The sequence below is a fragment of the Geotrypetes seraphini genome, chromosome 3 (assembly GCF_902459505.1).
Source record: "Geotrypetes seraphini chromosome 3, aGeoSer1.1, whole genome shotgun sequence".
NCBI classification, from domain to species: domain Eukaryota; kingdom Metazoa; phylum Chordata; class Amphibia; order Gymnophiona; family Dermophiidae; genus Geotrypetes; species Geotrypetes seraphini.
Window position 1 is genome coordinate 346,392,343 of NC_047086.1, and position 25,563 is coordinate 346,417,905.

The window sequence follows — 25,563 nt, forward strand, 5'->3', positions numbered from 1 at the left end:
AGAAAGTTTGCGACTGCCGCATCGCGCATGCGAGAGTGCCTTTCCGCCTGAGGTAGGGCGCGCGTCTCCTCAGTTCTAAGTTTTTTGCAGAGCCGAGAAGCACTTGTTTCAAGGCTCTGCATGAGAGTTAGTTGTAAACTTGTGCCTTCTCTCACCGCGGCTCATGCATTTTCTTACAGGGTTGCTGTGTTATTTGCGCGTTTGATTAAAAAAAAGTTTTGTTTGTTTTTTTGATCATGTCACGGCGGGGCCTACTCTGCGGCCTCAGCCTACAGGCTTCGATTTTGCTGCGGCTGTGTTTCATTCCATGTCCTGGCTGGTCACAGGGTTCAAGAAGTGTAGCTGGTGTCAACGCGTGATCTCCATCGCTAACCCACTCATCATTGTCTGGAGTTATGCACCCGCTGTGCTACACTTCAAAATCGAGTCCTTAAACGCCATCAAGTTCAGATTGAAAAAATATTCGGGGGAATGAATCAGCCTTTACCTAAGGCCTTGACCCCGATTCCAGCCCCGACCTTGACTCCAGCAAAGTCTTCTACTGGGCCAATACTTTCAACCTTGACCTCGCTCCAACCTTCCTTGATGGGGAAGTCTTCGTCTTCTGGAAAATCAGCTAAATCTTCTCCAGAGCCGCCGTTATCCTCAGTGTCTTCATCAGGAAAGATAGCTAAGCCAACTCCTCCGGACATGCCACCATTAGAACCTGTGGGTCCGAGGCTCTCCAGGAAACGTGTCTCAAAATCGAGGCAACACTATTCCTCGAGGTAGTCTTCCGCGGAGTCCATAACCACACCAATTATACCAGATCCAGTGGTCTTGGTGCCGGCTTTGCAGAATATGTTGGAAACTATTCTGCATCAGGATTTTGGTTACATGCTTGCCAAATTGACTCAATTCAAGTTTCAAGTTTATTCAAGTTTATTGAGATTTTGATTTAAACGCAATATCAAGTATTTTCAATGCATATAACAATAATAATTTGGGGGGGACAAATAAAACAGTTTAAAACCATATACATACAATTTTATCCATAGTTACATTAAAGATACGTAAAGAATTAGAGGTTAAATTACATTTGATTTAAAATAAACAAAATAGAATAACAATTAGGGAAGAACAATTTTTTATGAAGACTTAGTCTAAGAGTAATTGTTAAAGTGAGACCTGATCTAAAAGTAAATAGGAGAATCAAAAGGATTGTCTGATCTAAGATTCATAAGCATCTTTATAAAGATAGCTTTTTAGATTACTTTTAAATTTTTCTAGGGAGGTTTCAGCACGCAAATAGATTGGAAGTTTGTTCCAAAGCTGAGGTCCGAAAATAGAAAAGGTTGTGGTTCTTCTGGTGCCAATTACTTTCAATGATGGAATGGTCAACAAATACTGATCTGTTGATATAAGAGATCTAACTGAGGAGTAGGGTATTAAATATCAATATAAGAATATTGGAGTATTAGTTTTCTGAAGTTTGAATGTTAACAATGCGATTTTATATGTTATTCTATGTGAAATAGGTAGCCAGTGTGCTTCTTGCAAAAGAGGAGTGATGTGATCATATTTTTTAGAGTTAGTAATAATTTTTATTGCTGTGTTTTGTATAATTTGTAGTCTTTGTATTTCTTTCTGTGTTATGCCTTGGTATAATGTATTACAATAATCTAGCTTAGAAATTATCAAAGAGTGAATTAGGACATTAAGAGCTTTTGGTTCTAAGACTTTGGTTAAGGATCTGTTTCAACCCTGCTCCTGCAGTCCAGCCTGAGCACTCAGGAGTCGAGTCCTTGAGAGTGCCTTGAGCTCAACCTAGCCACTCTATTCAAGGATTCGAGTCCTTCCGAGTGCCTCGAGATACATCTATACAAGGAGTTGAGTCCTTAATAATAATAATAATTTATTCTTTTACTAGCTTTATAGCCCATTACATTAACGGGTGCTAGAATATATGTGTGTGTCTGTCTTTATTTCTTTCTTTCTCTCTCTATCTCCTTAGCCGCTTTTTCCTGTCCATTCTCCCTTCTTTTTTCCTTCCCTGTGTTCACCACCACCCCTTCACTGCTCCCCTTATCCAGCAGCAGCCGTTCTCTCTTTGTTTTACCTCCCCCCTGTCCATCAGCACCTCTTCCTGCTCCCCCTGTCCAGCAGTAGGCCTCCCTTCATTCCCCCCCCCCCCGTTTCTATCATCACCTCTTCCTGTTCCCCCTGCCCAGCAATAAGCCTCCCTTCCTTTTTTTCCCCCCTGTCCATCATCACCTCTTTCTGCTCGCATTTCCCTCCCCCTCCAGGTCCCTGTGCAGCAGTAGCAGCATTTTCCCCCACCCTCTTCCCTACTCTTACCACGAAGTGGCCTGCTCCTTTTGGCCCCTCCGCCTTCCATTCCCGCGGTCTAGCCTGCTCCAAGGGCCCCCCCTTCCCTTATTGTGTTCCCCGCAGGCAGGCCCAGCTTCTCCCTGCACGTTACCTTTTTTAATTCTGTTGCTGCCTGCCTGGTCCCATTGAGCGGCTCGCGGCTGAAGTCTTTTTTGTTGGCGCTTCCCTGCCCTGTGTTTGTTTTGGTGTTTGTCTCTTTGGCTGATGTATGTGGATTTTATTTTTCTGTGTCTCTCTCTCCTTTTATTTTTTTCTTTCTTTCAATCTTTCTCTTTTGCTCTTTGTCTTTAAGGGTTTTTTTCCCTGTGTGTGTCTCTCTCTGTTTGTATATGGAGGTGTCATATGTCACCTTTTTTTTCTTTTTTTTTTTTGTAATAACTGAAGTTTCAGAGTAAGTTTTTTTTTTTTTTAATGTATATTACCAGTATTTCTTCCCTCTCCATTTCCTTCCCCCCACACTACTTTCCTGTGCAGCAGCAGCATTTCCCCTACCCCCCTTTCCCTTCCCACGGACTGGTTGGCTCCCTTAGTCCCTTTCTGGCCCCCCCTTCCCTTCCCGCGGTCCCGACAAACCTGCTGCACCAGCAGCATCTGCAGCATTGTACACACGCTGCTTCGGGGCCTTCTACTGCCCTGGATCGCTCTGCTTCTGTGGCAGTAGAAGGCCCCGAAGCAGCGTGTGTACAGTGCTGCTGGAGTCGGGACCGCGGGAAGGTTTCTAGAGAGTAGCTGAACAGGTCACCGGCAGTCAATGAAGGGCTGCTGTCCTCGGGGGCAGAGCACGCTAGACAGGCTGGTTCGCGGCTTTCTTCTGCCGTTGAGTCTCTCTGTCGCGTCATTGATGACATCATTAGTGACGCGGCAGTGGGACTCAACTGCAGGAGAAAGTCGCGAAGCAGCCTGTTTAACGTGCAGCGACTGGCAACGCTGGAGGGAGGTTTGTACCGGTATGTGCAGAAGCGATATGTCTCTCCCCCTCCAGTATCTGTGCAGCACTTTGCGGCGCATCCTCCCATCCTGAGTCGGCCATAGCGCTCGAGTCTGTTTCTTGCTTTGTCTAGCCGCCGCATACGCACTCTGGCCACGGACCTACAGAACACGGATCAGGGATTACAGATCACGCAGGTCTGAGTGCGCATGCGCGGCTAGCGTTTTATTATATAGGATACCGCCAGATCACGAATGATTCTAGGCGGTTCACAGCAGATAAGGCTGAACTTCCAGCACATATACAGTTAAAAAGATACATCAATTTTTAGAATGTACACAATGCAAGTTGTATTTAAAAAGCATTAGGAAGCTTGGGTTACAAATTTGTCAAATAGTGTTTTGATGTCTATCTCCCACTTCTAGTCCTACCTCTGAACATAAGGCATTGCCTTCTTCGAGGCACAGGACGATGACACCTTGACATTCCTTTTTGAGGCTGGATTCGTCTTGATCATGGGACCGTGATTCAAAGCATAGCTCTTCACCACATTTGTCAAGGCATTCATCGAGGCCCAGGTTTTTCGTCTCAAGACAGGCCTCGTTTATCGAAGCATGGAGACTCTTCGAGACCACCAACTCCTTTGTCGAGGAGATCTGTTGTGGAGCCTCACCATTCTCATCAGTCAAATTCTTCTCCCGCAAGGTTTTCTTACAGAAGTGGGCATTCGTCTGCATCTTTGCCTATGGATTCTGATCTCAGGTATCAATACTCCAGAGAGGCTTCGCCTTCGTTCTCTGCTGTGAAAGGTACCTCAAGGGATTCTCATTAACCTTCTCCTCAACGAGGTCATAACTCTTCAGATCCGGGGTCCTTTACCAAATTTATATCCCAAATGAGTAAAGACCTTAACATTACTTTGGACTCTGACTCAAAATACTCTAAGGAGTATTTGGAAGAACAGGGTATGTCTCATCCTCCTAAGAAGTCTCTCAAATTACCCACAAATGGCATTCTTTCTCAAACCTTCAAAAGAACTCTTGATACACCATATTCAGTTCCTGCTGTTCCAGCAAAGTTGGAATCTTGGTATAGGATGGTGCCTTGTAAAGGATTTGAGAAGTCTCAACTCTCACATCAATTTCTTCTCGTTGAATCCTCTTTGAAAGATCTAATCCTGCAAAAGTTTATGCCACAGTCCCTCCTGGTCGAGAGGGAAGAACTATGGACAAGTTTGGCCGTCGGTTGTATCAAAATTCGATGATGACAAACCGCATTTTGAACTATAACTTTGTCTTTACTTCTTATCTGAAGCATTTAGTCAATGCCATGCCTAATTTTTTCAAGTTTCTCCCTCAACATCGACTTCCAGAGTTTCAGCACATGCATCACACTCTGGCTCAACTTCTCATGCATATGGTTCAAGCTGCATATGATGCGTTTGAAATGTCCTGTAGAGTCACTGCGTTCTCGGTGGTGATGCGCCATCTTGCCTGGCTCCGTACCGTGGACATGGACCTGAATCTACAAGATCAACTGGCCAACATCCCATGCCAGGGCAATGAATTGTTCGATGACTCTATTGAGGCAGCTACAAAATGCTTATCTGAGCATGAGAAATCATTTGCCTCCATAGTCAGGCCAAAGCCAAAGCCTTCCACTGCTAAGGGAGCCCTACGCCATCTTACCAGAGGCGTTATCCTCAAAAGTCAGCACCTTATTCAAGGCCGCCTCCTAAGAAACAGCAGCAGCAATAGCAGCGGCAGCAAAAACCTCAGACTTCTGCTGCACCCAAAGCCTCTCAGTCTTTTTGACCATCTAACACAGAGCATAGCCTCAATTGTTCTGCCTCTGTCCTCTCCTCTCCCCATTGGTAGTCGTCTCCATCATTTTTACCAACGATGGGAGCTCATTACATCCGCCCTCTGGTTCCTCACAATCATCAGGGAAGATTACTCTCTTCACTTCATTCAGGTTCCACCAGATCTTCCCCCAAGAGAGTATCCTTTCAATCTGTCCCAGACCACCCTTCTTCTTCAGGAAGCTCAAGCTCTGCTTTATCTCCATGCCATCGAGAAAATTCTTCTGGAGCAGCGGAGCACGGGGTTTTACTCCCGTTATTTCCTTGTCCCGAAGAAGATGGGAGATCTGCAACCTATCCTGGATCTCAGAGCTCTCAACAGATTTCTTGTCAGAGAAAAATTTTGGATGCTGTCTCTAGATCACAACGATTGGTTATGCTCTCTGGATCTCAAAGAGGCTTACACTCACATTCCCGTTCACCCAGCCTCTCGCAAGTTTCTCAGATTTTGGGTGGGAAATCATCATTTTCAATACAGAGTGCTACCCTTCGGCCTGGCATCATCTCTCAGAGTTTTCACCAAGTGTCTAGTGGTAGTAGCAGTAGCTCTGCACAGCCATGGTCTTCAGGTTTTTCCATACCTGGACGACTGGCTCATCAAAGATTCATCATCCCAGGGGGTTATTGTAGCGACCCGACGGACTATTTGGTTCCTCCAAAGTGTAGAGTTCGAAGTCAACTTTCCAAAATCTCAGCTACAGCCCTCTCAGAATCTACATCAGAGCTGTACTGGACATTCAGAGCATTCCTCAAAAACGTAAGGATGCTGTTATTCAACTTTGTCAAAAAGTATCATCCCTCACTTCACTCTCAGCGAGGCACATGATGATTCTGCTAGGTCACATGGCCTCTACAGTTCACGTGGCTCCTTTTGTCAGCCTTAACCTCAGAATTCCTCAGTGGACCCTGGCATCTCATTGGGGGCAGGCTTTTGACCCACTCTCTCAGCACATTACAGTGACTCCTTTGTTGAGACAGTCTCTTCACTGGTGGATACTCTCTTTAATTCTATCCAGAGGTTTACTGTTTCAAACGCCCCCTCATCAGAAGGTCCTCACGACAGATTCCTCGACCTACGCTTGGGGGGGGCTCATCTCGATGGTCTCCTTACTCAAGGCCATTGGTCTGGCACAGACCGTCGGTGTCACATAAATCTGTTGGAACTCAGAGCAATCTTCAATGCTCTAAAAGCTTTTCAGCATCTTCTTCAGGCTCATGTAGTCCTCATTCGTACAGACAATCAAATTGCTATGTACTATGGCAACAAACAGGGAGAGACAGGATCTCTTCCTCTTTGCAAGAAAGCTCAGAAGGTTTGGAATTGGGCAATTCTTCACAACACCTTTCTGAAAGTAGTCTACATTCAAGGAGAGAAAAACTGTCTGGTGGTCAAATTGAGTCGTCTTCTGAATCCTCATGAATGGATACTCAATTCATCTCCTCTCCAATTGCTGCTTTCCATCATCCTATAGAAGGGAAACCCCTCTCTGCTCATCCCGTGGTTTCTAGATTCATGAAAAGACTTTTTAATGTCAAGCCACCTCTCAAACAGGCTCCAGTGGTTTGGGATCTCAATGTTGTTCTTGCTCAGTTGATGAAGCCTCCATTTGAACCAATGTCTTCGGCTCATCTGAAATATCTCACTTGGAAAGTGGTTTTTCTCATTGCTCTCACGTCTGCTCGAAGAGTCAGAGAGCTACAAGCTTTAGTAGCGGACCCACCTTTAACAGTATTCCATCATGACATGGTGGTCCTCCGTACTCATCCTAAATTCTTACCTAAAGTGGTTTCAGAATTTCATCCAGTGTTTTTTTTCAAAGCCTCATTCTCATCCTGGAGAAACAGCTCTTCATACTCTGGACTGTAAGCATGCTTTGGCTTTCTACTTGCAAAGGACTAAGCCACAGCGATCTTCTCAACTTTTTATCTCCTTTGATCCAAACAAGTTGGGACATCCAGTTTCCAAGCACACCATCTCCAACTGGGTGGTGGCTTGCATCTCTTTCTGCTATGCTCAGGCTGGACTGAATCTTGAAGGTTGAGTCACAGCCCATAAAGTTAGAGCCATGGTGGCATCCGTAGCTTTCCTTAGATCTACTCCTATTGAGGAAATCGCAAAGCTGCCACTTGGTCCTCGGTTCATACTTTCACCTCTCATTATTGTCTGGATTCTTTTTCCAGATGGGAAGGCCAGGCAGTATTACAAAATTTATTCTCCTGAATTGCTAACACTCCCACCATCCCATTCTGGTTAGCTCGGAGGTCACCCATATGTTGAGAATATGCTGACTGCTTGTCCTGGGATAAAGCACAGTTACTTACCGTAACAGGTGTTATCCAGGAACAGCAGCAGATATTCTTACAACCCACCCACCCTGATTGGCTTCTTAGCTAGCTATCTGAACTGAGGAGACACTAAGGAGATGCGTGCCCTACCTTGGGCGGGAAGGCACTCGCTCTTGTGTGGTGCGGCAGTCGCGGACTTTCTAAAAGTTCTTCAAGCAAGTCTGCTTGCGAAGCTGTCCGCATCGGGGCTCCGTGGATGATGTCACCCATATGTTGAGAATATCTTCCTGCTGTCCCTGGATAACACCTGTTATGGTAAGTAACTGTTCTTTCTGTAAATAACTGGATCATAACAGTCATACTGAGACCACTGTCAGGTCTGCCTTATCCAATACCTCTGTTTGCATCAACACAACTTTAGATATATAGAAAGAAGAGAAATTGGGTTCAGATGCTACTGATTTCAGATTATTTCTACCAAATGATCTCAGTGATATCAACAAATCAACCATTTTAAATGGCTCCTTAGGGCTGCCTTTACTATGTGAAATCTTCTTAATATACAGTAATATGGCTTCGGCTATCAAATTTTTATATGCTTTGATCTGAATGTATCATAGTTTCTGTAAATTAGTCACTTCTACAAGCCACTTTCTACTATAATAGGGGAGCATTACATCACGGTGAAGACCATTTAAAAATATATTCCTTAATTTGTAAGGCACTGTATCATCAAGTACCTTACCAATTGAGTTACTTGGTGCTTTATCATCTCAGAGGCAGATACCATGGGGCTCTTATTCAAAATGAATTCATTTAAAACAGCCTGTGTTGGTGAAAACATAGAATGTAGAAACAGAAAAATGAAGGCAGATAAAGACCATAAAGCCTATTTAGGCTGGCTATCCATGCTTTCTGTGGGTCCTTTTACAAAGGTACGCTAATCATTTTAGCGCACACTTAGTGCGCGCTACAATAACACACGCGCTAAACACTAACACCTCCATAGAGCTTGCGTTAGTATTTTTCGTTTAGCGTGTGGTTAACGCACGCTAAAAACGCTAATGCACCTTAGTAAAAGGAGCCCTATGTTTATTTAAGATTTGATATACCGCTCCTGCATTTTACTGACCTAAGCAGTTTACAAAGTTATCAAACTAAAATGAAATTAGGTATCTGTCCCAAAGGCTCACAATCTAGCTAAAGTACCTGATAAACTAAAAACATGTAATAACAACATATAATACATTTCCAAGATCAAAAATCAAAGAAATAGAAATAATGAAAGAAGATTTTAAAAAATTAAAAATAAAATAAAACTATCTTTTCCTCTCCCTTACTTGTTTCAAGCTTTCTTGACTTCAGCCACATTTATATACATTTTTCATTTCCACATAGACTTGCTGTTCTATGCCAAATTTTTAGTGACACACCTCCCATCTCTTGATAACACACCAGTATATCATGATACCGTAGTTGAGGGCAATGGTATAATTTTCATTCCAAAGCTTTTGCAAGTTTCTCAAAGTACAAGTACACATATACCTTTAAATTATCTCGGAAAAGTACCATACACATTTATACTTGCTGAGTTATGTGTTTCTGAATCCTGCTTCAGTCCTAACCCAAGAATATTGTCCTCTTCAATAGGTAAAAGTATACATAATATGGTAACAACCACAAAACCCAGAGTCCAACAGGGAAACCCCACGAGAAAACATCCAGTGAAAAGAAGTAGGGCTGAACTACAGACTTCAAACAAGTCAGGACAGTTGCCTGCGACGCTTGTGGCTCTTATTTTGGAGTAAATTTATTTGCACTCAGAATACTCATTGCCCACAAAACCTCATGTAATTTTACAAGTTCCTGCTTCTGTGCATTAAACATTGCTTTATATGCAGAAATGGATTTAAAAATTGGGTTCTCTGAGTACAGCTAATAAAACATAGAGGAGGTACAATCAAGGTATATTTCAAATATAGTAATCCTCCTTAAACTCCCTCAGAAAAGAGAAATATAAATGAAAGATGAATAAAAAGGTTGTGCTTCCTCTGTATCTACAGAATATGCTCTGCAAAAATTCTGTGAAAGTGAAATGAGATCTCTGAGCTCTGTATTGAGAAGAATTTGGCCCTTCTGTATTGAAATACCATCTGTACTCCTATTTAGATTGTAATGAAATGCTAACAGAGTCATCTGTTCTGCTTTCTTTTCATCCTTCAGCCTAATAGGGACGAATTGATAAAATATTTGGAAGCTGAAGGCTGCTTTGAAAACTGGAAGTGTAAACATAAATTAGTAAGCTGGAAATTTATTTTATTTGCTCGAATGTTGGCGCTCTTGGCGTTTTAGAAAACAATTGATGACGGTGTTAATCGTGACTTATTCCAATGCGGGGACCTCTGTCTTATTTTCCTAGTTTGTGAGCTATTTTAGGCGGACCTTTTGCTAAGAAAGGTTGCGGATTCTATCTTTGGAAATGAACATCAGGTGGCTGAATGTGACGGTCAACCCAATAATTTTAATGATGATTTCTTGTATATGATATCGCTTTTATGCTTCTTTTAAGCGTATTTTTATTATTAAATATTGTAAACTGTTTAGGTATTCTTTGATAAACGGTATATCAAGTGGCAAATAAACTTGGAAACTATCATATCTCCCTTATGATTTCCAATGTTATAAGCATGGTATGCTTTCTCGTTGTTGCGCAATAATACCTCACTGTAGCCTGCAGACTAAAATTCATGCCATGTTCGAGCAGCATTTATTCAGCATTTGGCTGTAGAATGGAAACTGTCATAAAAGTAATGAGAAATTGAGAAGGCAGAGAAATCACACCAATGAACTGCCATTATAGGCTGTTTAGCAGCATGCCAGAATTGTAGCGTGGCTGGATTGTTTTCAAGCCCTTCTTTAATGATCTGTTTTGCTTGAAAAATAAACTGTAGTTAGCTGCTTCTTATAAACCAGGACATCTGCAAACCACTGTTAACCTGATTTTGTTTTGGGTTAGGAGCATCAGAATGAAACTGTTGAGAGACCATCTCTGAATATTTCAGCTGGCTTTTAACCAGTAAGAAAAAAAATGGCTAAATTAAGAAATCTATCTACCTAGTCTGCATTGTAGTTTGGTTATGATGCTACACACTGCAGAGGAGACTGAGTTTGAGTTATCTTCGAGCAGAGCTGGAGCCTGCTACAGAGGTTGGGCACTGGATAGGAAAGGGGAGAGGTGACAGTTGTCATAAACACTGCTGCCATAGTAATTACACTGAGAGCTAGCCTCAGAGAATATTTTCTTTCATTCCTTGGCTAGTGAGAGTGCTGGGTAGTATCTTGGTATGATGTTTGCTTTTCTAAGATTATGAAATAGTTGTCTATTTTTGCAGGGGACAGGGGGGATTCTTTACCAATCAGGCCTTCTATCTATGGAGGTTTGATGACTGTAATGATCCCAAATCAAATTATTGAGCTCTTTGACCAGTGCCCTTTGCTGCCCTTTTACCTGAATGTGATCATGTTCTGTGATCATGAACAGATTAAATGGAACTACATGGCACTGAAAAAAAAAAAAGGTGAAACAGAGGCTCAAGTGGTATTCTATTCTCATCCTTTCAATTAAGGGTAAATGCAAGACAAGGGAGAGACATACTGTATATACTCAAATATAAACTGATCCAAATATAAACCGAGGTAACCTTGCCCCCCCAAAAAAAATGAGGAAAAAAGGTTTACTCAAATATAAACCGAGATTAGACATTTTGGGCATGTACGTGTCATAAGTAATACCAATATAAACGACTGGGTAAATTCAAAAAACAGAATTGTTCCTAAATGTCCATATCGAGAAACAAACTAATAAAGGAACAATGCTACTTCAAAAAAATCTTTAAACCTTAGGTGGTGCTCAGATTCCGAATCTGAGCACCACCTAAGGTTTAAAGATTTTTTTGAAGTAGCATTGTTCCTTTATTAGTTTGTTTCTCGTGTCATAAGTAATGCCATATGTAATCACTAATTTTTCAGTTGGGGCTGTAGAGTCCAAAAAAGCTGAAGGAGAGCTAACAAATATACGGGGCCACAGCACCAACCAAAGTTTTTGAGCTTCTATCCCCACTAGAACACCTGGCCTCAGTCACACATGCCGAAAACAGAGAAACCCTTTTCAAATACAAACCCACAAATTAAAAGTACTATTATACATAAATGAAACCCTAATAAGTCAGACTCTCCACATACTATACCACAAAGAAATAGAAAGAAATGCATTTCTTCCTGAACAGTTCAAATTATAAAAACAGATGTAAATTTTCAAAATTGACTATTTCAAGTCACTAAATTGAAAATAACAATATTTTTTTTACTTGGTGATTTTATTTTTCTGATCATCTTGCTCCCTTTTTGCTCTTAATTCTGTTTCCAAAGTCTCCTTATACATGTGCTGTTTCTTTCCTCTCCTTCATCTCTTGCACTACATCCATCTTTGGCACCGATTTTCATATTCAGTTTTCTTCCACTTTTCTGCCTCTATCTCAAATCTATCTTTCCAGCTCTTCCCCTCTCCTCCGTCCATATGCACCATCTCTTCCCCTTCCCTCCATCTCCTTCCTCTCCTCTCTTCCCCTCTCATTCAGCATCTCTCCTTTTTTTTCTCCCAATGCCCCCCTTCACAGTCAGCTGACGATTTTGATGCACAATTCGACAAATTTTTGCAGTGTTTTCTTCAATTCTGCTTATTACTGGCTGCCCTGACCTCTCTTCATCAGTGATGCTTTCTCTCCCCTCAGAAAAATGTTTTCTTCATGGCATTATCCCCATAAACTTGGACTAACATTATCCTGACTTCACTTCCACTCTTGCTAAGTTTAACATTTGTTCGTTGCTCTAATTCAAGCTCCAACATTCTCGTGATGGCACACAATAATGAATGCCACTTAGCAAGATACTACCACACGTCGACATGAACACAGCTGTGAGACACTAAACTAAAACTTAGGGCTCCTTTTACTAAGGTGCGCTAAGCGCGCGCTACAACACCAGACGTGCTAAACGCTAATGCCTCTATAGAGCTTGCGTCAGTATTTTTAGTTTAGCGCGTGGTTAGCGCGCTTAAAACGCTAGCGCACCTTAGTAAAAGGAGCCCTTAGCCTTATATACCGGGTCTTCAACCATGGGAAGCTCGACACGGTTAACAATAAGTTAATTTAAAAAATGCTAAGTACATGAAGATTAATTTTCAAAGTGTTTAGCAAATAGAAGAGTTTTCAAGGATTTATGAAAAAATTGGAAGGAACTGAGACACCTCAAAATTAAAGGAAGCTCATTCCATAATTGGGAAAATTTGAAAGGCTGAAATTCTTGACTCCGTTAATTCCTTTTTTGGAAGGAAGGAAAAGTTTAAATTGTTGAGTACCTCTCACATATGAAAATCTATAAACGTTCCATAGAAGAGGAACAAGAGAATAAAAATACCATGTAAAATTTTAAAAATAATACATATACATTTAAACTGAATTTTGAGATAAATTGGGAGCCAATGAAGGCTCAAAAGCAAAGGAGTCACATGGTCAAATTTGATTTTTCCATAAATCAACTTCACAGCAGTATTCTGAATCAATTGTAGTCTTTGAGCTGTTTGTATAGTGCTGCCAACATAAGTGCGCAGTGGCAAGTTCAGGAACTTAATTGTCAGATCTCGTATCTCAACTGCACTAACCCCGTTGGCTATATAGTAAGATGTTTCATTGCATTGTACAAACAGCATTAACATCATATCTGTTGCTGAATGTTCTAATGTGTGCCTATTAGTTAGTTCACTGGTAGTATACTCATATCGTGTCATATCTGTTGCTTTGAGGATGTAAAGTACAACCAAACTATGCAAGTGAAGGTTTCTAGAATTTGGAAGGGCTAGCTTGAAGAAAATGAAAACTTGAGGTACAAAAGAACAGCATCAATGAAAAGCAGTACTGAAATAGTAAAAAGTCTGTGTCAGGCATGATAGGCAGGAGAAGAGAATAAAAAGAGCTTTGTGATTCACCAAAGAAGTAGGTGAAAAGGCTAGAGAACAAGACCAGCATTCAGAAAATACAAAGATATGCAAACAGAGAATAGGCAAAATTATAAGACAAAACAAAAGGAAGCAGGAAAGCTTAAACAGAGGAGCATATTATCTAATTATTTAATTATCATCGTCATTATTATTATTTAATATTACACTCTATATGATGGATTTGTTTGTTAAAATTTAAAAACAAGAATAAAATTAAAAACTTTCTGACTGATCTTATCTGGTTAGTCGGTGAGGGCTGGATTCTGCAAAAGGTGCCTACATTGGCGGGTGCCTACAAAAATGTTGCTGAACACATGTCAATCATGTTACAGCGCCATTTACAGAATTGCAGCTACCTTTAAACATAGGTGCTGCTAATGTAGGCCAGGGTTTTGCAGGCACCTATATTGCTTCTACAGAGGCGCCTAAGGTCACGTCCGATGCAAATCACGCCTACTTTGATCTTAGGTGCCATTAGGCACCTCTGTAGATGAGATTTTGGCATCCTGTTTTTGTAGGCGCCCATTTTAAAAAATGAATTTTCAATTACCACACTGATTAACACCAATTAAAACAGGTAGCAGTAGGGCACCTTCTGCCACCTAACTTATGGTGCAGTTTATAGACTATGACCCTGAGTGGGCTGGTCTATGGATATAGAGTTTGGGTAGAGTTGGGAGATTATTCAGTTAGCTGCGATGTTCAGAACCACTAACCAGATAAAGCTCTGCTTAGATATTTAGGGGCTGATTCTTCAAACGGGTGTACCAATTGTAGGTGGCGATAGGCATTCTACCGCTGTCTGGCAGCCAATCAGGATGCATGTTTTTAGAAAAAAACTCGGGTGAGGAAGGATGCCTATACTGTAGGCGTTTGTCACGGGTCAAGGGAGACGCTTAGGGCCACTAAAGCTTGTGCTGGGTGTGGGCATGGTTTCGCCCAGAAGTGGCCTTGGGTGTGTTTAAAAAGCCAAAATCAAACTGCAGAAAAATATACAAGGTGCAGGAATTTATTCAATAAAAGTCATAAAACATATATAACATACAAAACATATATCAAACTACTATTGCACAAAAGCATATAAATCCTTCAAGGGATGTATACCTATAAGTATCTGCACCAACACTAGCTGTAATTTCTCAGCTATTATAACAACCCTTGTGCGATCCTCAATGGCACAACTCTCGACTCAATATGTCTCCTTATCCCAAGCTTTACGTGTCTAATCCTCATTGGATCTGCTATTTAACATTCGCAGTATAAAAAGAGAGAATACAAAACATATATGACATACATAAACCAAATGTATCCAAAAGCTGGTTCTTGCTCTCGTGTGTACCAGACCCAACATGGCCTGTGTTTCGAAAAACACTTCTTCCTCAGGTGTCCCAGATGATATGGTACGTAGTGTTTCAAAAAACCAAATTGGATGAAAATAAACAAAATCTCAAACGGAACAGTCGTGAAAAACTCCTGTCAAAAGAAGACACCCCCCAACCTGCACCCCCCCACAGGAGGGATGCCCACTCCTTCTTGCCACCGAGCCCCCTTGGGAGTGGCCTTTGGTAGCTGGGCTAGTCAGGATCTTAGGCCCCTCCCTGGTTCATCCCAGGATGCACTGGAGGGGGCCTGACGACAGGAGGGAAATGGGCATCCTTCTTTCCGATCTCAGATGTGTGTGTGTGGTGGGGGGGGGGGGGATGTCAGGCAGGAAGGATGGGTATCCCTCCTGCCGAACTCGGGAGGGGGAGTGGCAAGTTTTCAAGTTTTATTTAAAATTTGATTAAATCGCTTAATCTTACTTCTAAGCAATATACAAAAAATAAAAAGTTTTAAAACATTCAGGGTAGTACAATATATGAGACTTAGACTTAACATCCCAATACTTACAATGCCAATGGGAAAGGGAGGTAATAAATACAATAGGAAATGGGAAAGAAACAAATATGGGAAAAACATAAGGTAGGGATTCAGAAAGGAAAAGAAGAGGTAAAAAAAAAAGAAAAGGGTTATAATATAGAGATCAAATGATGAAGGAGATCATCCTGGCTGGAGGGAGTAGGCATCCATCCTTCCGATCTCGGGAGGGGGTTTGCCAACAGGAGAGTTAATGGGCATCCCTCCTGCTGGTGTTGGGATGGTCCTCCGCTGCAGCCGGCTCAGCTGATCATGGCAGGGGTATTTTTCCCTCCCCCTACCCGATCAGCTGAGCCAGCAGGACTCCCTGAAGCCGTGGTTTCGGGGAGTCCTGCTGGCTCAGCTGATCAGGGATTCCCGTGCTGTGATTAGCTGATGGCAAAGGATCCCTTTGCAATCAGGCAAGCGCGATTCACTAACTGACGCTGATTGACATGGGCGCTGGTTAGAGAATCGGTGGAGGGGGGGGGGCTTAAGGCATCTATTCTTTAAAATAGAAGTGATTCTGCATAGAATGCCGCTGTGTGATTGACACATGATTCTCAGCCACTTCTTAGGTGGCCACTGAGACCGGCGGTCTATACAGAATCAGGCCCTTAGCTGTCCAGTAATTGTATACTGGCACTGAATATCTGGTGTTTTTGGCTGATGTGAATGAATAATTCATCAGTGGCGCGGCAAACGGAAGACCCCATCGGGGAAGGCTGCAAGGCAGCCCGTTCAGAGCGCTGCTGCCACCGCCGCTGTTTTGGAGGCTTCAGAGTGTAGGTATGTCAGTCTCACGGTGAGAGGGTCGGTGGGGTTCCGTTGCACAGAGGGAAAAGAGGGAGGGATAGAAAGATACTGCAGAAGGAAAGCCCGGCCCCTGTGGAGAAGGCTGCGAAGCAGCCCATTCAGAGCACTGCCACTGTTTTTGAAGGCCTTGGAGCTGCTGCACAAGGGGATGGGTGAGAGGCAAGAACAGATGCTGCACATGGGGGGGGGGGGGGAAGGAAAGAGGAAGAATTTGGGTGGAGGAGAGGAAGGGAGAGATGATTGTTGTATATGAAAAAAAATAAGACATCCCCCGAAAATAAACTCTAGTGCGTTTTTTGGAGCACAAATTAATATAAGACCCTGTCTTATTTTCAGGGAAACATGGTACTAGAAAAAATATTAGCAAGGTAAGAACCTAATCTCCTTTTCAATTTGGTAAATAACTGGCAACCAATGTAGTTGTTTTAAAACACAGGAGAAATCTGTTAATAGCATGATACCCCGGTGATCATTCTAGCTGCTGTATTCTGAATTATTTGCAAAGCCTGCACTTTAGACTTAGCATTGCCAGATCCCAGACATGGCCCAGCATTGAATATTTGATCATAATTCAGCTCATGGCTGTTAACAGCTTATAAACATCGACCTCTAAGGACTGAATTTTGGGACCTAAGGGCCAGATTCTATAAACAGTGCCTATATTAGGCATCATAAGAACTTAAGAATAGCCTTACTGGGTCAGACCAATGGTCCATCAAGCCCAGTAGCCCATTTTCATGGTGGCCAATCCAGGTCACTAATACCTGGCCAAAACCCAAATGTAGCAATATTACATGCTACCAATACAGGACAAGCAGTGACTTCCCCCATGTCTTTCTCAATAACAGACTATGGACTTTTCCTCCAGGAACTTGTCCAAACCTTTCTTAAAACCAGCTACATTATCCGCTCTTACCACATCCTCTGGCAACGCGCTCCACAGCTTAACTATTCTCTGAGTGAAAAAAATTTCCTCCTATTGGTTTTAAGAGTATTTCCCTGTAACTTCATCGTGTGTCCCCCTAGTCTTTGTAATTTTTGATGGAGTGAAAAATTGATCCACTTGTACCTGTTCTACTCCACTCAGGATTTTGTAAACTTCAATCATATCTCCCCTCAGCCGTCTCTTTTCCAAGCTGAGAGCCCTAACTGTTTTAGTCTTTCCTCATACAAGAGGAATTCCATCCCCTTTACCATCTTGACTGATCTTCTTTGAACCTTTTCTAGTGCCACTATATCTTTATCGAGATAAGGAGACCAGAATTGAACGCAATACTCCAAATGAGGTCGCATCATGGAGCGATACAGGGGCATTATGACATTCTTAGTTTTGTTAACCATCCCTTTTTTAATAATTCCCATCATCCTGTTTGCTTTATTGACCGCTGCCGCACATTGGGCAGAAGGTTTCATTGTATTGTCTACAATGACATCCAGATCCTTTTCTTGGGCGCTAACCCCTAAGGTGGACCCTAGCATCCGGTAACTGTGATTCAGGTTATTCTTCCCAATGTGCATCACTTTGCATTTGTCACAATAAATTTCATCTGCCATGAGGCACTCTAATCTGCTTGCAACCCAAATTATGTTAATTACCTTAAATGGCATGGCAATTGACATCTCAAATGTTAATTGATAGATTAAAAAATAAATTAAACAGATAAGAGTTCCACCCAGAACTCAGAGAGGCGTCTAAGTCAAGGTGCCCTCAAATGCTTACCTGAAAAGTAGACATGGTTAGGGGTGGAGTATAAGCATGGTTGATTTAGGTGTTGCTAGGCATCCAAGTTAGGTGCTGGTATATTGGGCCTGGTAAAACCTGGCCTAATGTACTGGCACCTACTTCATTGGTGCCTTGCGACTCCTTATTCCACTTAAGCACTGCTAGGCATGATACTAAAAGTGGCACCTAGCGGTTGATTGACAACCGCGCAGAGCAGCACCTACAACATAGGGATGCTTAGGCGCTATTTATAGATTCTGGTCCTAAATATCCAAATAGGAAGAGGTATGAGGTAGGGTAGGTGAATGAGATGAGTGAGAGCAAAGTGAAGCACACTGAGAGTGAAAATGAAGGGAAAAGGTATAAATAAGATAGGAAGGGGTTTAAAGAGAGTGAAAGGAGGAGAGAATGTGCTCCTCCCTCTCTCAACCCTTGTATGTTCCAATATTTAGTTATTTAAAAAATGTCTAACCCATCTAGACCTAAGTGGTTTACAAAAATACAAACATAATCATCGTGTAACCAACATACAAATCAGTAAACAAACATACCTGAAACATTTTTTCAATTTGGCTCCAAGTTCAAACAAGAGAATGCCTCCATAAACAAAGTTGTTTTCAATAGTTTCTTAAATTTTTGAATATCAGAAAACAACCTTAGCTGTCCTGTCAGATTATTCCAGAATAAAGTACCTTCAACTGATATAGATGTTCTCATATTAGCATAATGCCAACTGCTGAGAAATCTAGATGTGTTTTTGCTGACCTGGAGGACCACCAGGCCAATCGGGTTTTCAGGCTAGCCCTAATCAATATGCATGGAGCAGATTTGCATGCCTATCACTTCCATTATATGCAAATCTCTCTCATGCATATTCATTAGGGCTAGCCTGAAAACTCGATTGGCCTGGTGGTCCTCCAGGACAGGGTTGGGAACCACTGATCTAGCACATACCTGGGGACCTTACCTCCTTGCCTACCCCCTCCCCAGCATTTACTACTACTACTACTACTTATCATTTCTGTAATGCTGCCAGACACATAGCGCTGTACATTACATTAACCATTTAAGAGAAAATCCTTGCTCGACAGAGCTAACAATCTAATCAGACAGACAAACAGGACAATTGGGGTAGGGAACTAAAGAGGGAGTGACAAAATAGACATGAGTACTTTACAAGTAGGTTGGAGTTAGGAGGAAAGCAGCCTTGAAAAAGTGGGCTTTTAGTTTGGATTTGAACACTGCTAAAGATGGAGCTTAATGACAGGTTGAACACGTATCATCAATGAATAAACTCTGACTCCAAGAGGGGAGAACCCTTCTTAACCTTCCCAAGGATTTGTAATGTCTGCTGTGGCCCTTTCTGTGAAATCTGGAGAACTTGATCTAGAAGAAAGGAAGAAACAAAGTTAGTTGATAGACACTTTCAAAATAGTAGGATTCCAGCATGTATTAATTTTTCATAAAATAAGAAACTTTGGGGTTATTACTGAACAGAAAAACTGGACAGAAGCTGAAACAACCGTGTTTTGTTCTCAATGGCAGAGGTAGTATGAATTAAAATAGTGCTAAAATTCAGGCATGCTTGGGACAGAAACATTTGGACCTCAGTAAAAAGGCAAAGATAGAAGGGAATCAAAGAATAATTAGGATCTGTGGCAGCTGAATAGGCAATTTGGTGGATTGGTTGGATTATGTGATTTCTATATGTTAAAACAATTCACTCCAACTTAGATAGTATAGTAGCGCTAGATAATATATCAATGTTTTATAAATTCTTTCTTAGTCCAGTTTCTTTACAACAGTACATCTTAGGAATTCAGATATCCACCCTTATCAATAGATACAGGTGGTGGGATTCTTCATGATTCCATGTACTATTTCCCAACTATTTACTTATTTCAATTATTATATAAATATAATAAATAATAGACTTAGCTTATTCAAAGTCCATTCCCCTTCCCGACGCTATGACATAATAATTGGGGAGGGTATTTTAGTGCTGGTTTAGAAGGCAGCGGCCATCTTTGAATGGCTGGTTATACTAGGAGAAGCTATGCTGTAATGTCCAGGTAAAATAAAAAAGATAAAGTATATAAAAAAGATAAGGTAGTATTAGAATATGAGGAGAAGCTGTAATGTCAGGTAAAATATAAAGCATATGAAAAAGATAAGGTAGCATTAGAGTATTAGAATAATAGTGGGATTTTAATGCTTGCAGAGTAACCCCCTCTTTTGCTAACCTTTATGTTTCAGTTCCCCCGACCTTGAGAAAGTTCGGCGAAACACGTCGGGAAGGGGAATGGACTTGGAATAAGCTAAGTCTATTATTTATTATATTTATATAAAATAATTGAAATAAGGAAATAGTTGGGAAATAGTACTTGGAATCATGAAGAATCCCACCACCTGTATCTGTTGATAAGGGTGGATATCTGAATTCCTAAGATGTACTGTTGTAAAGAAACTGGACTAAGAAAGAATTTATAAAACGTTGATATATTATCTAGCGCTACTATACTATCTAAGTTGGAGTGAATTGTTTTGGTGTAAAGAGTGAGATTCTCTTTATATATACTATTAATATTGAAAAATTTCTATATGTTGACATTTGTTCCCATGCAAATTTTTATGATCAGAGATAGTTTTAATCATTAGGAAGCTTGTTTCATGAAAACATGAATATGCATTAACTAATTCTTCTGTCATTAAATGTTTGGAGGAAAATAGCACAGCCATATTTAGGTACCTATTCTATAAAGGAAAGTAGGTTCTTATTTTATAGAATACTATCATAAGAGGTAAAATGCACACCTATAATTTACATGTGCACACTTAGCCAACCATAGAAATGGTTTAAATGCTCATGCTTAAATTGCTAAAACACATGCATTAGAGTATTCTATAATTTGCATGTGTAACCATTCGGCCTGCCTAGACTCTGCCCATGTGTATGCTCCCCTTCAAACTATGCGCCATTACATTTAGGTAGTATTTTTAAACAGAAGAGTGCCTGGATATATTACTAGCATTCTATTTACTTATGCACATACCTGGCACCCACTTTATTGACTTGTCCTCGTAAAGCAAGGACTTTGTTTTCTTCCAGGTGGCTTGGCTTTAGCTCAAGTGCTGTTCTTCTATGTGAAGTACCTAGTTCTCTTCGGCATACCTGCACTCGTTGTTCGTATGGATGGACTTGAACCTCCAGAATTGCCTCGCTGTGTTATTGTGATGTACAGTTTTACTGGGATGTGGAGGTTAGTTGTCATTTATTATTGTACTACAAGAAAAACATTTTCAGGTTATTTGCAGACATTGGTTTCAAGTATTTTTGTAAATAGAAATTATTTTTAATGTTCCTGGTCTGCTTCTTGAAGGGGTTGGCAATTTGGAGCTACCCCCTTCCCCACTAGGGGGTTACTGGTGCCATTTTGAACTCAGTGCCAGAATGGGCAGGAGTATCTGGAGATTCTCTTCTGATCCCCACACACTAGAGAGTTGGCAGGTGAAGGCTTAAGAGAAGATTGAGGTGTACTCTGGATGATGGGGGATCTTTGGGATAGGGAGAAATCATTTGGGGTGGGAGTGGGGGGCAAGGAAGGTGAGAGATTGTGAATAACAGCCCCTCTCAGAAGCATCCAAGCACTTTGGGCCATGGCTTTGCAGCATGATGTTCTTGGGACAGAAAAATTACCATCAGTTTTTTTTGCAAGTAGTTATTCTCCAAGAATAATGTGAGTTGCATCTCATCATTATGTAACCCACTGTATCACTTATTAAGATGTTTTATAGTAATATTACAGAATCCACACACACTTCAAATCAACTATTCAGGGTATAATATCCAAGAATCATTCACAATCACCACCCTGAATAAAGTACTTCAGACCTCAGCGGTGTAACTGCATGAGTAAACTTTAAACATGCAGATTTATCACACTATTGTCATCATCAGTCTTGGTTGTTTTTCAGTTAATCTCTCTGAATATACCTCTCTCTCTTATTTATCTTATAATTAATCAACTTAGTACAAACTAATAATATTCATCTTTTTAAGAAACGGCAAGGGGAGTCTCATTCCGACACAGAACCTATGTTTTGCAATAGCTTTATCAAGGATAGTCCCCTGCAACAAAAATATATACCTAGTTAGGGTATAAATTCTAAATACATTTCTTAAATATTATTCTTAGTCTCCTCTCAAAATTAAACTCTGCCTTAGTGTGTTGCATCCACCGTTCTCACACTCAAACTTTTAGATTTGAAACATGGCCACAGTGTTCTCTTCCAGCTCTGTAGATTACTCCTAATCACCTGTTTTGATTAGCCAATCACAGAACCCTTGTTCCTATTTATTTATTTATTTATTTATACAATATCTACCAGAAGCCCACAGGCAGAAACTTGTGCCTAGTTTTCTTCACTTCTAGAATGGCCGGCTCCGTCAGCATGGGATTGTCTTCAAGTTCTGGGATTGATAGTTGTCATGCTGGATCTGGTTACTTGGGCGAGGGCGCACATGTATCCTCTTCAGTATGCTTTGCTCTTGCAGGGCTCCACACAGGAATATCTTTGCAGGCCTGTCTACCTTGGACTCTGGAAGCCCAAGCAAGCACAGATGGGTGGCTTCTCCCGCAATCACTCCATGGGAGCATAACACTACACCAGTGGTCTCAAACTCATGGCCCGGGGGCCACATGTGGCCCGCCTGGTACTATTTTGAGGCCTTCGGTATGTTTATCATAATCACAACAGTAAAATAAAAGTTTCTTGATCATATGTCTCTTTAGTTATAAATTACAATATTATTATTAAGACTTAGCTAAAAGGAAAGATTTATAAACTATAAAGAGTTTTACCTTATGCAAAATTGTCATTTCTGTAATAAGACTATTTTTTCTGAGGCACTCCAAGTATCTGCAAATCCAAAATGTGGCCCTGCAGAGGATTTGAGTTTGAGACCGCTGCGCTACACATTGCCTTCTGGATCGTGATGATGACAGATGCTAGCTTTCGGGGCTGGGGAGCCCATTGCAATCGTTCTCCTATTCAGGGGAGTCAGATGCCCTCTCAGTGAAAATGGAAAATCAATCAGTTGGAGCTTAGAGCCATTTGGCTAGCTCTGATGAGATTGCAGAAAACTCTGGAGAGCCAAGTGGGCAGGGTCTTCTCAGTGCAACAGCAGTAGCCTAGGTCAATCACCAGGGAGGGACCAAGAGCACTACTCTGGCTCAGGAAACCTGCCTTCTTTTCCTTTAGGCAGAACATCACCTCCTAGTGCTGATGGCATTGCATATGGAGGAAGTAGACAATGTTCAAGCAGACTTCTTCAGCAGACAGTTTCTGTATCTGGGCAAATGGGTCCTGTCCACATCGGCATTCAAAGCAATAGTGCAGCACTGAGATCAGGCCTACTTCGACATCATGGCCATGGCAAGAAACAAGAAAGCAGATTGCTTCTTTAGTTGAAATTCCAAGCCCAGAAGCGAGGGGCTCTACAGTCTGGTACATCCGTGGCCCCAGGAGATTCTCCTATATGTCTTTCTTCCTTGGCCGATGTTTGGCTGGGTCATTCAATGGATCATGGCTCATTTGGATGGCATCATTCTGGTGGCTCCAGATTAGCCTCGCAGACCGTGGTACACAGATCTGATGCGTCTGTGCTGGAGTTACAGTCTTCAGCTTAGCGCCTATCCGGACCTCCTCCTGCTTAGTCCATTGTCCATGAAGGATCCAGGTCACTTTGCTCTTATGGCACAGCACTTGAATGTGCAGGCTTAGAACACAAAGGATTTTCTGCTATCGTTGTTGATACTCTTCTAAAGTCTAAGAAGTCTAAGATTTTGGCGTATGCTAAGGCGTGGAATGCCTTCGAACATTGGTGCACTCAGGATTAGATGGACCCTTATTCAGCTCCGATCCTCCTGATTCTCACCTTTCTTCAGGCTGGTTTGGATAACGGCCTCACTGTGGCTTCTCTTTTGGTCCAGGTGACTGAGCTTTCTTGTTCTAGATCCCTGGAGGATTGATCCTTATTGGCGTCACATCCTGATATCGCTAGATTTCTAAAGGGGACTTTTCATGTCAGGCTGCCAGTTAAGCTACTTTTCCTTTCCTGGGACCTTAACCAGGTGCTATCTAGCCTTGCCAAGGCTCCTTTGAGCCCCTTTGAGATGCTTCCCTCTTGGACTTGATGCTTAAATCCATTTTCCTGGTTGCTATTACTTCGAAGTGACGTGTGTCGGACCTACAGGCTCTGTCTTGCAGAGAAATATTCCTCTGGATTTCGGAGACCGGGGTTTCCCTTCGGATGGTTCCTTCCTTCCTTCCTGCTGAAGGTAGTTTTGGCTTTCCATGTTAATCAGGAAGTGCGTTTGGCTGCCTTTCAGCCTACTGGTTCCAGAACGCATGGTCGACTGCTTAAGTAACTGGATGTGCACAGAGTTCTTCTGTGCTATCTGGGAGTCATTAAAGAGTTTAGTCTCTCTAAACATTTGTTTGTGCTGACTCAATCAGTTAATTGGGATGCTCCCACTTCCAAGGTCATGATTTCCAGATGGATTCATGAAGCCATTTCATCAGCCTACACTCTTTCTGGGAAACAGTCTCTTGTTTCCATCAAATCACATTCTTCCACGAGTGTGGCTTCTTTGTGGGCTGCAGCTTGAGCTGTCTTCCAGAAGGAGATTTGCAAGGTGGCAATGTGGTCTTCTTTTCACGATTGCCAAGTTTTACAGAAATGGATGTGGCAGCAAGACAGAACTCTGTCTTTGAGTCCTTGGTCTTCAGGGTCGGCGCAGCAAGCCCACCCTAGCTGTTTGGAGACTACTTTTGTAAGTCCCATCTGTCTAGAACAGGGGTGTCCAGCCCGCATGTGGCCCCGTGAAGTATTTTGTGCGGCCCCATTCGAGGGTCAAGGGCGATGCAGTATTTTCCTCTTCCGCCTCCGGGTATTTATCATCTTGCCAGCTCCTTCCTCCATCTTGCTGCAGATGTCAGAGGGAATGCTTCCAGATTAGCCGCAGGAGATGCATAGAAGCCGCTGCTCGCAGCTTTGAGTAAACACTGCAGCAAGATGGAGGAGGGAGCTGGCAAGACGGTAAACACCCGGGGGCATCAGAGGAAAACACTGCATCGCCCTTGACCCTCGAGCGGGGCCGCATGCGGCTCATGGGCTGCGGGTTGGACACCCCTGTTCTAGACAGATGGGACGTACAAATACAGTCTCCAAACAGCTAGGGTGGGCTTGCTGTGCTTTGAGCGAATGCTGCAGCAAGATGTAGAAGGGAGTAGGCAAGACGGTAAACACCCGCAGCACAGAAGGGAGGGAGAGAGAAGGATATGTTGGAACTTGATAGGGAGGCGCTGCCCGCGGCTTTCTGCAAAAAAAATGACTAGCAGTGAGGAGTGAGCCGGCCTGAAGGTAAACACCCGGGACAGAAGGGAGGGAGGGAAAAGGGTGTGAGACTTGAGAGGACTTGAAAGGGAGGGAGCACAAACTTAGTAAAAATGATGGAAGGAAGGAGGGAGGGGCATGAACTTAGGACACAGAATGAAGGAAAAGATAGAGGGGAGCATGAGCCATAAGATGGAAGAAAGTGAGGGAAAGAGATACAGAGGTGAGG

The 25,563-nt window shown here is 42.1% G+C and overlaps 1 protein-coding gene across 2 annotated transcripts in view; it reads left to right on the plus strand.

Moving 5' to 3' along the window:
• The window catches only part of HHAT (hedgehog acyltransferase), a 280,070-nt gene that overhangs the window by 58,462 nt on the left and 196,045 nt on the right, over nucleotides 1–25,563 (plus strand). For both annotated transcript variants that reach the window (XM_033939836.1, XM_033939837.1), the window contains one exon: nucleotides 21,045–21,195. In XM_033939836.1, the coding sequence (XP_033795727.1) occupies nucleotides 21,045–21,195 (151 nt within the window). The remainder of the gene's footprint in view (nucleotides 1–21,044; nucleotides 21,196–25,563) is intronic.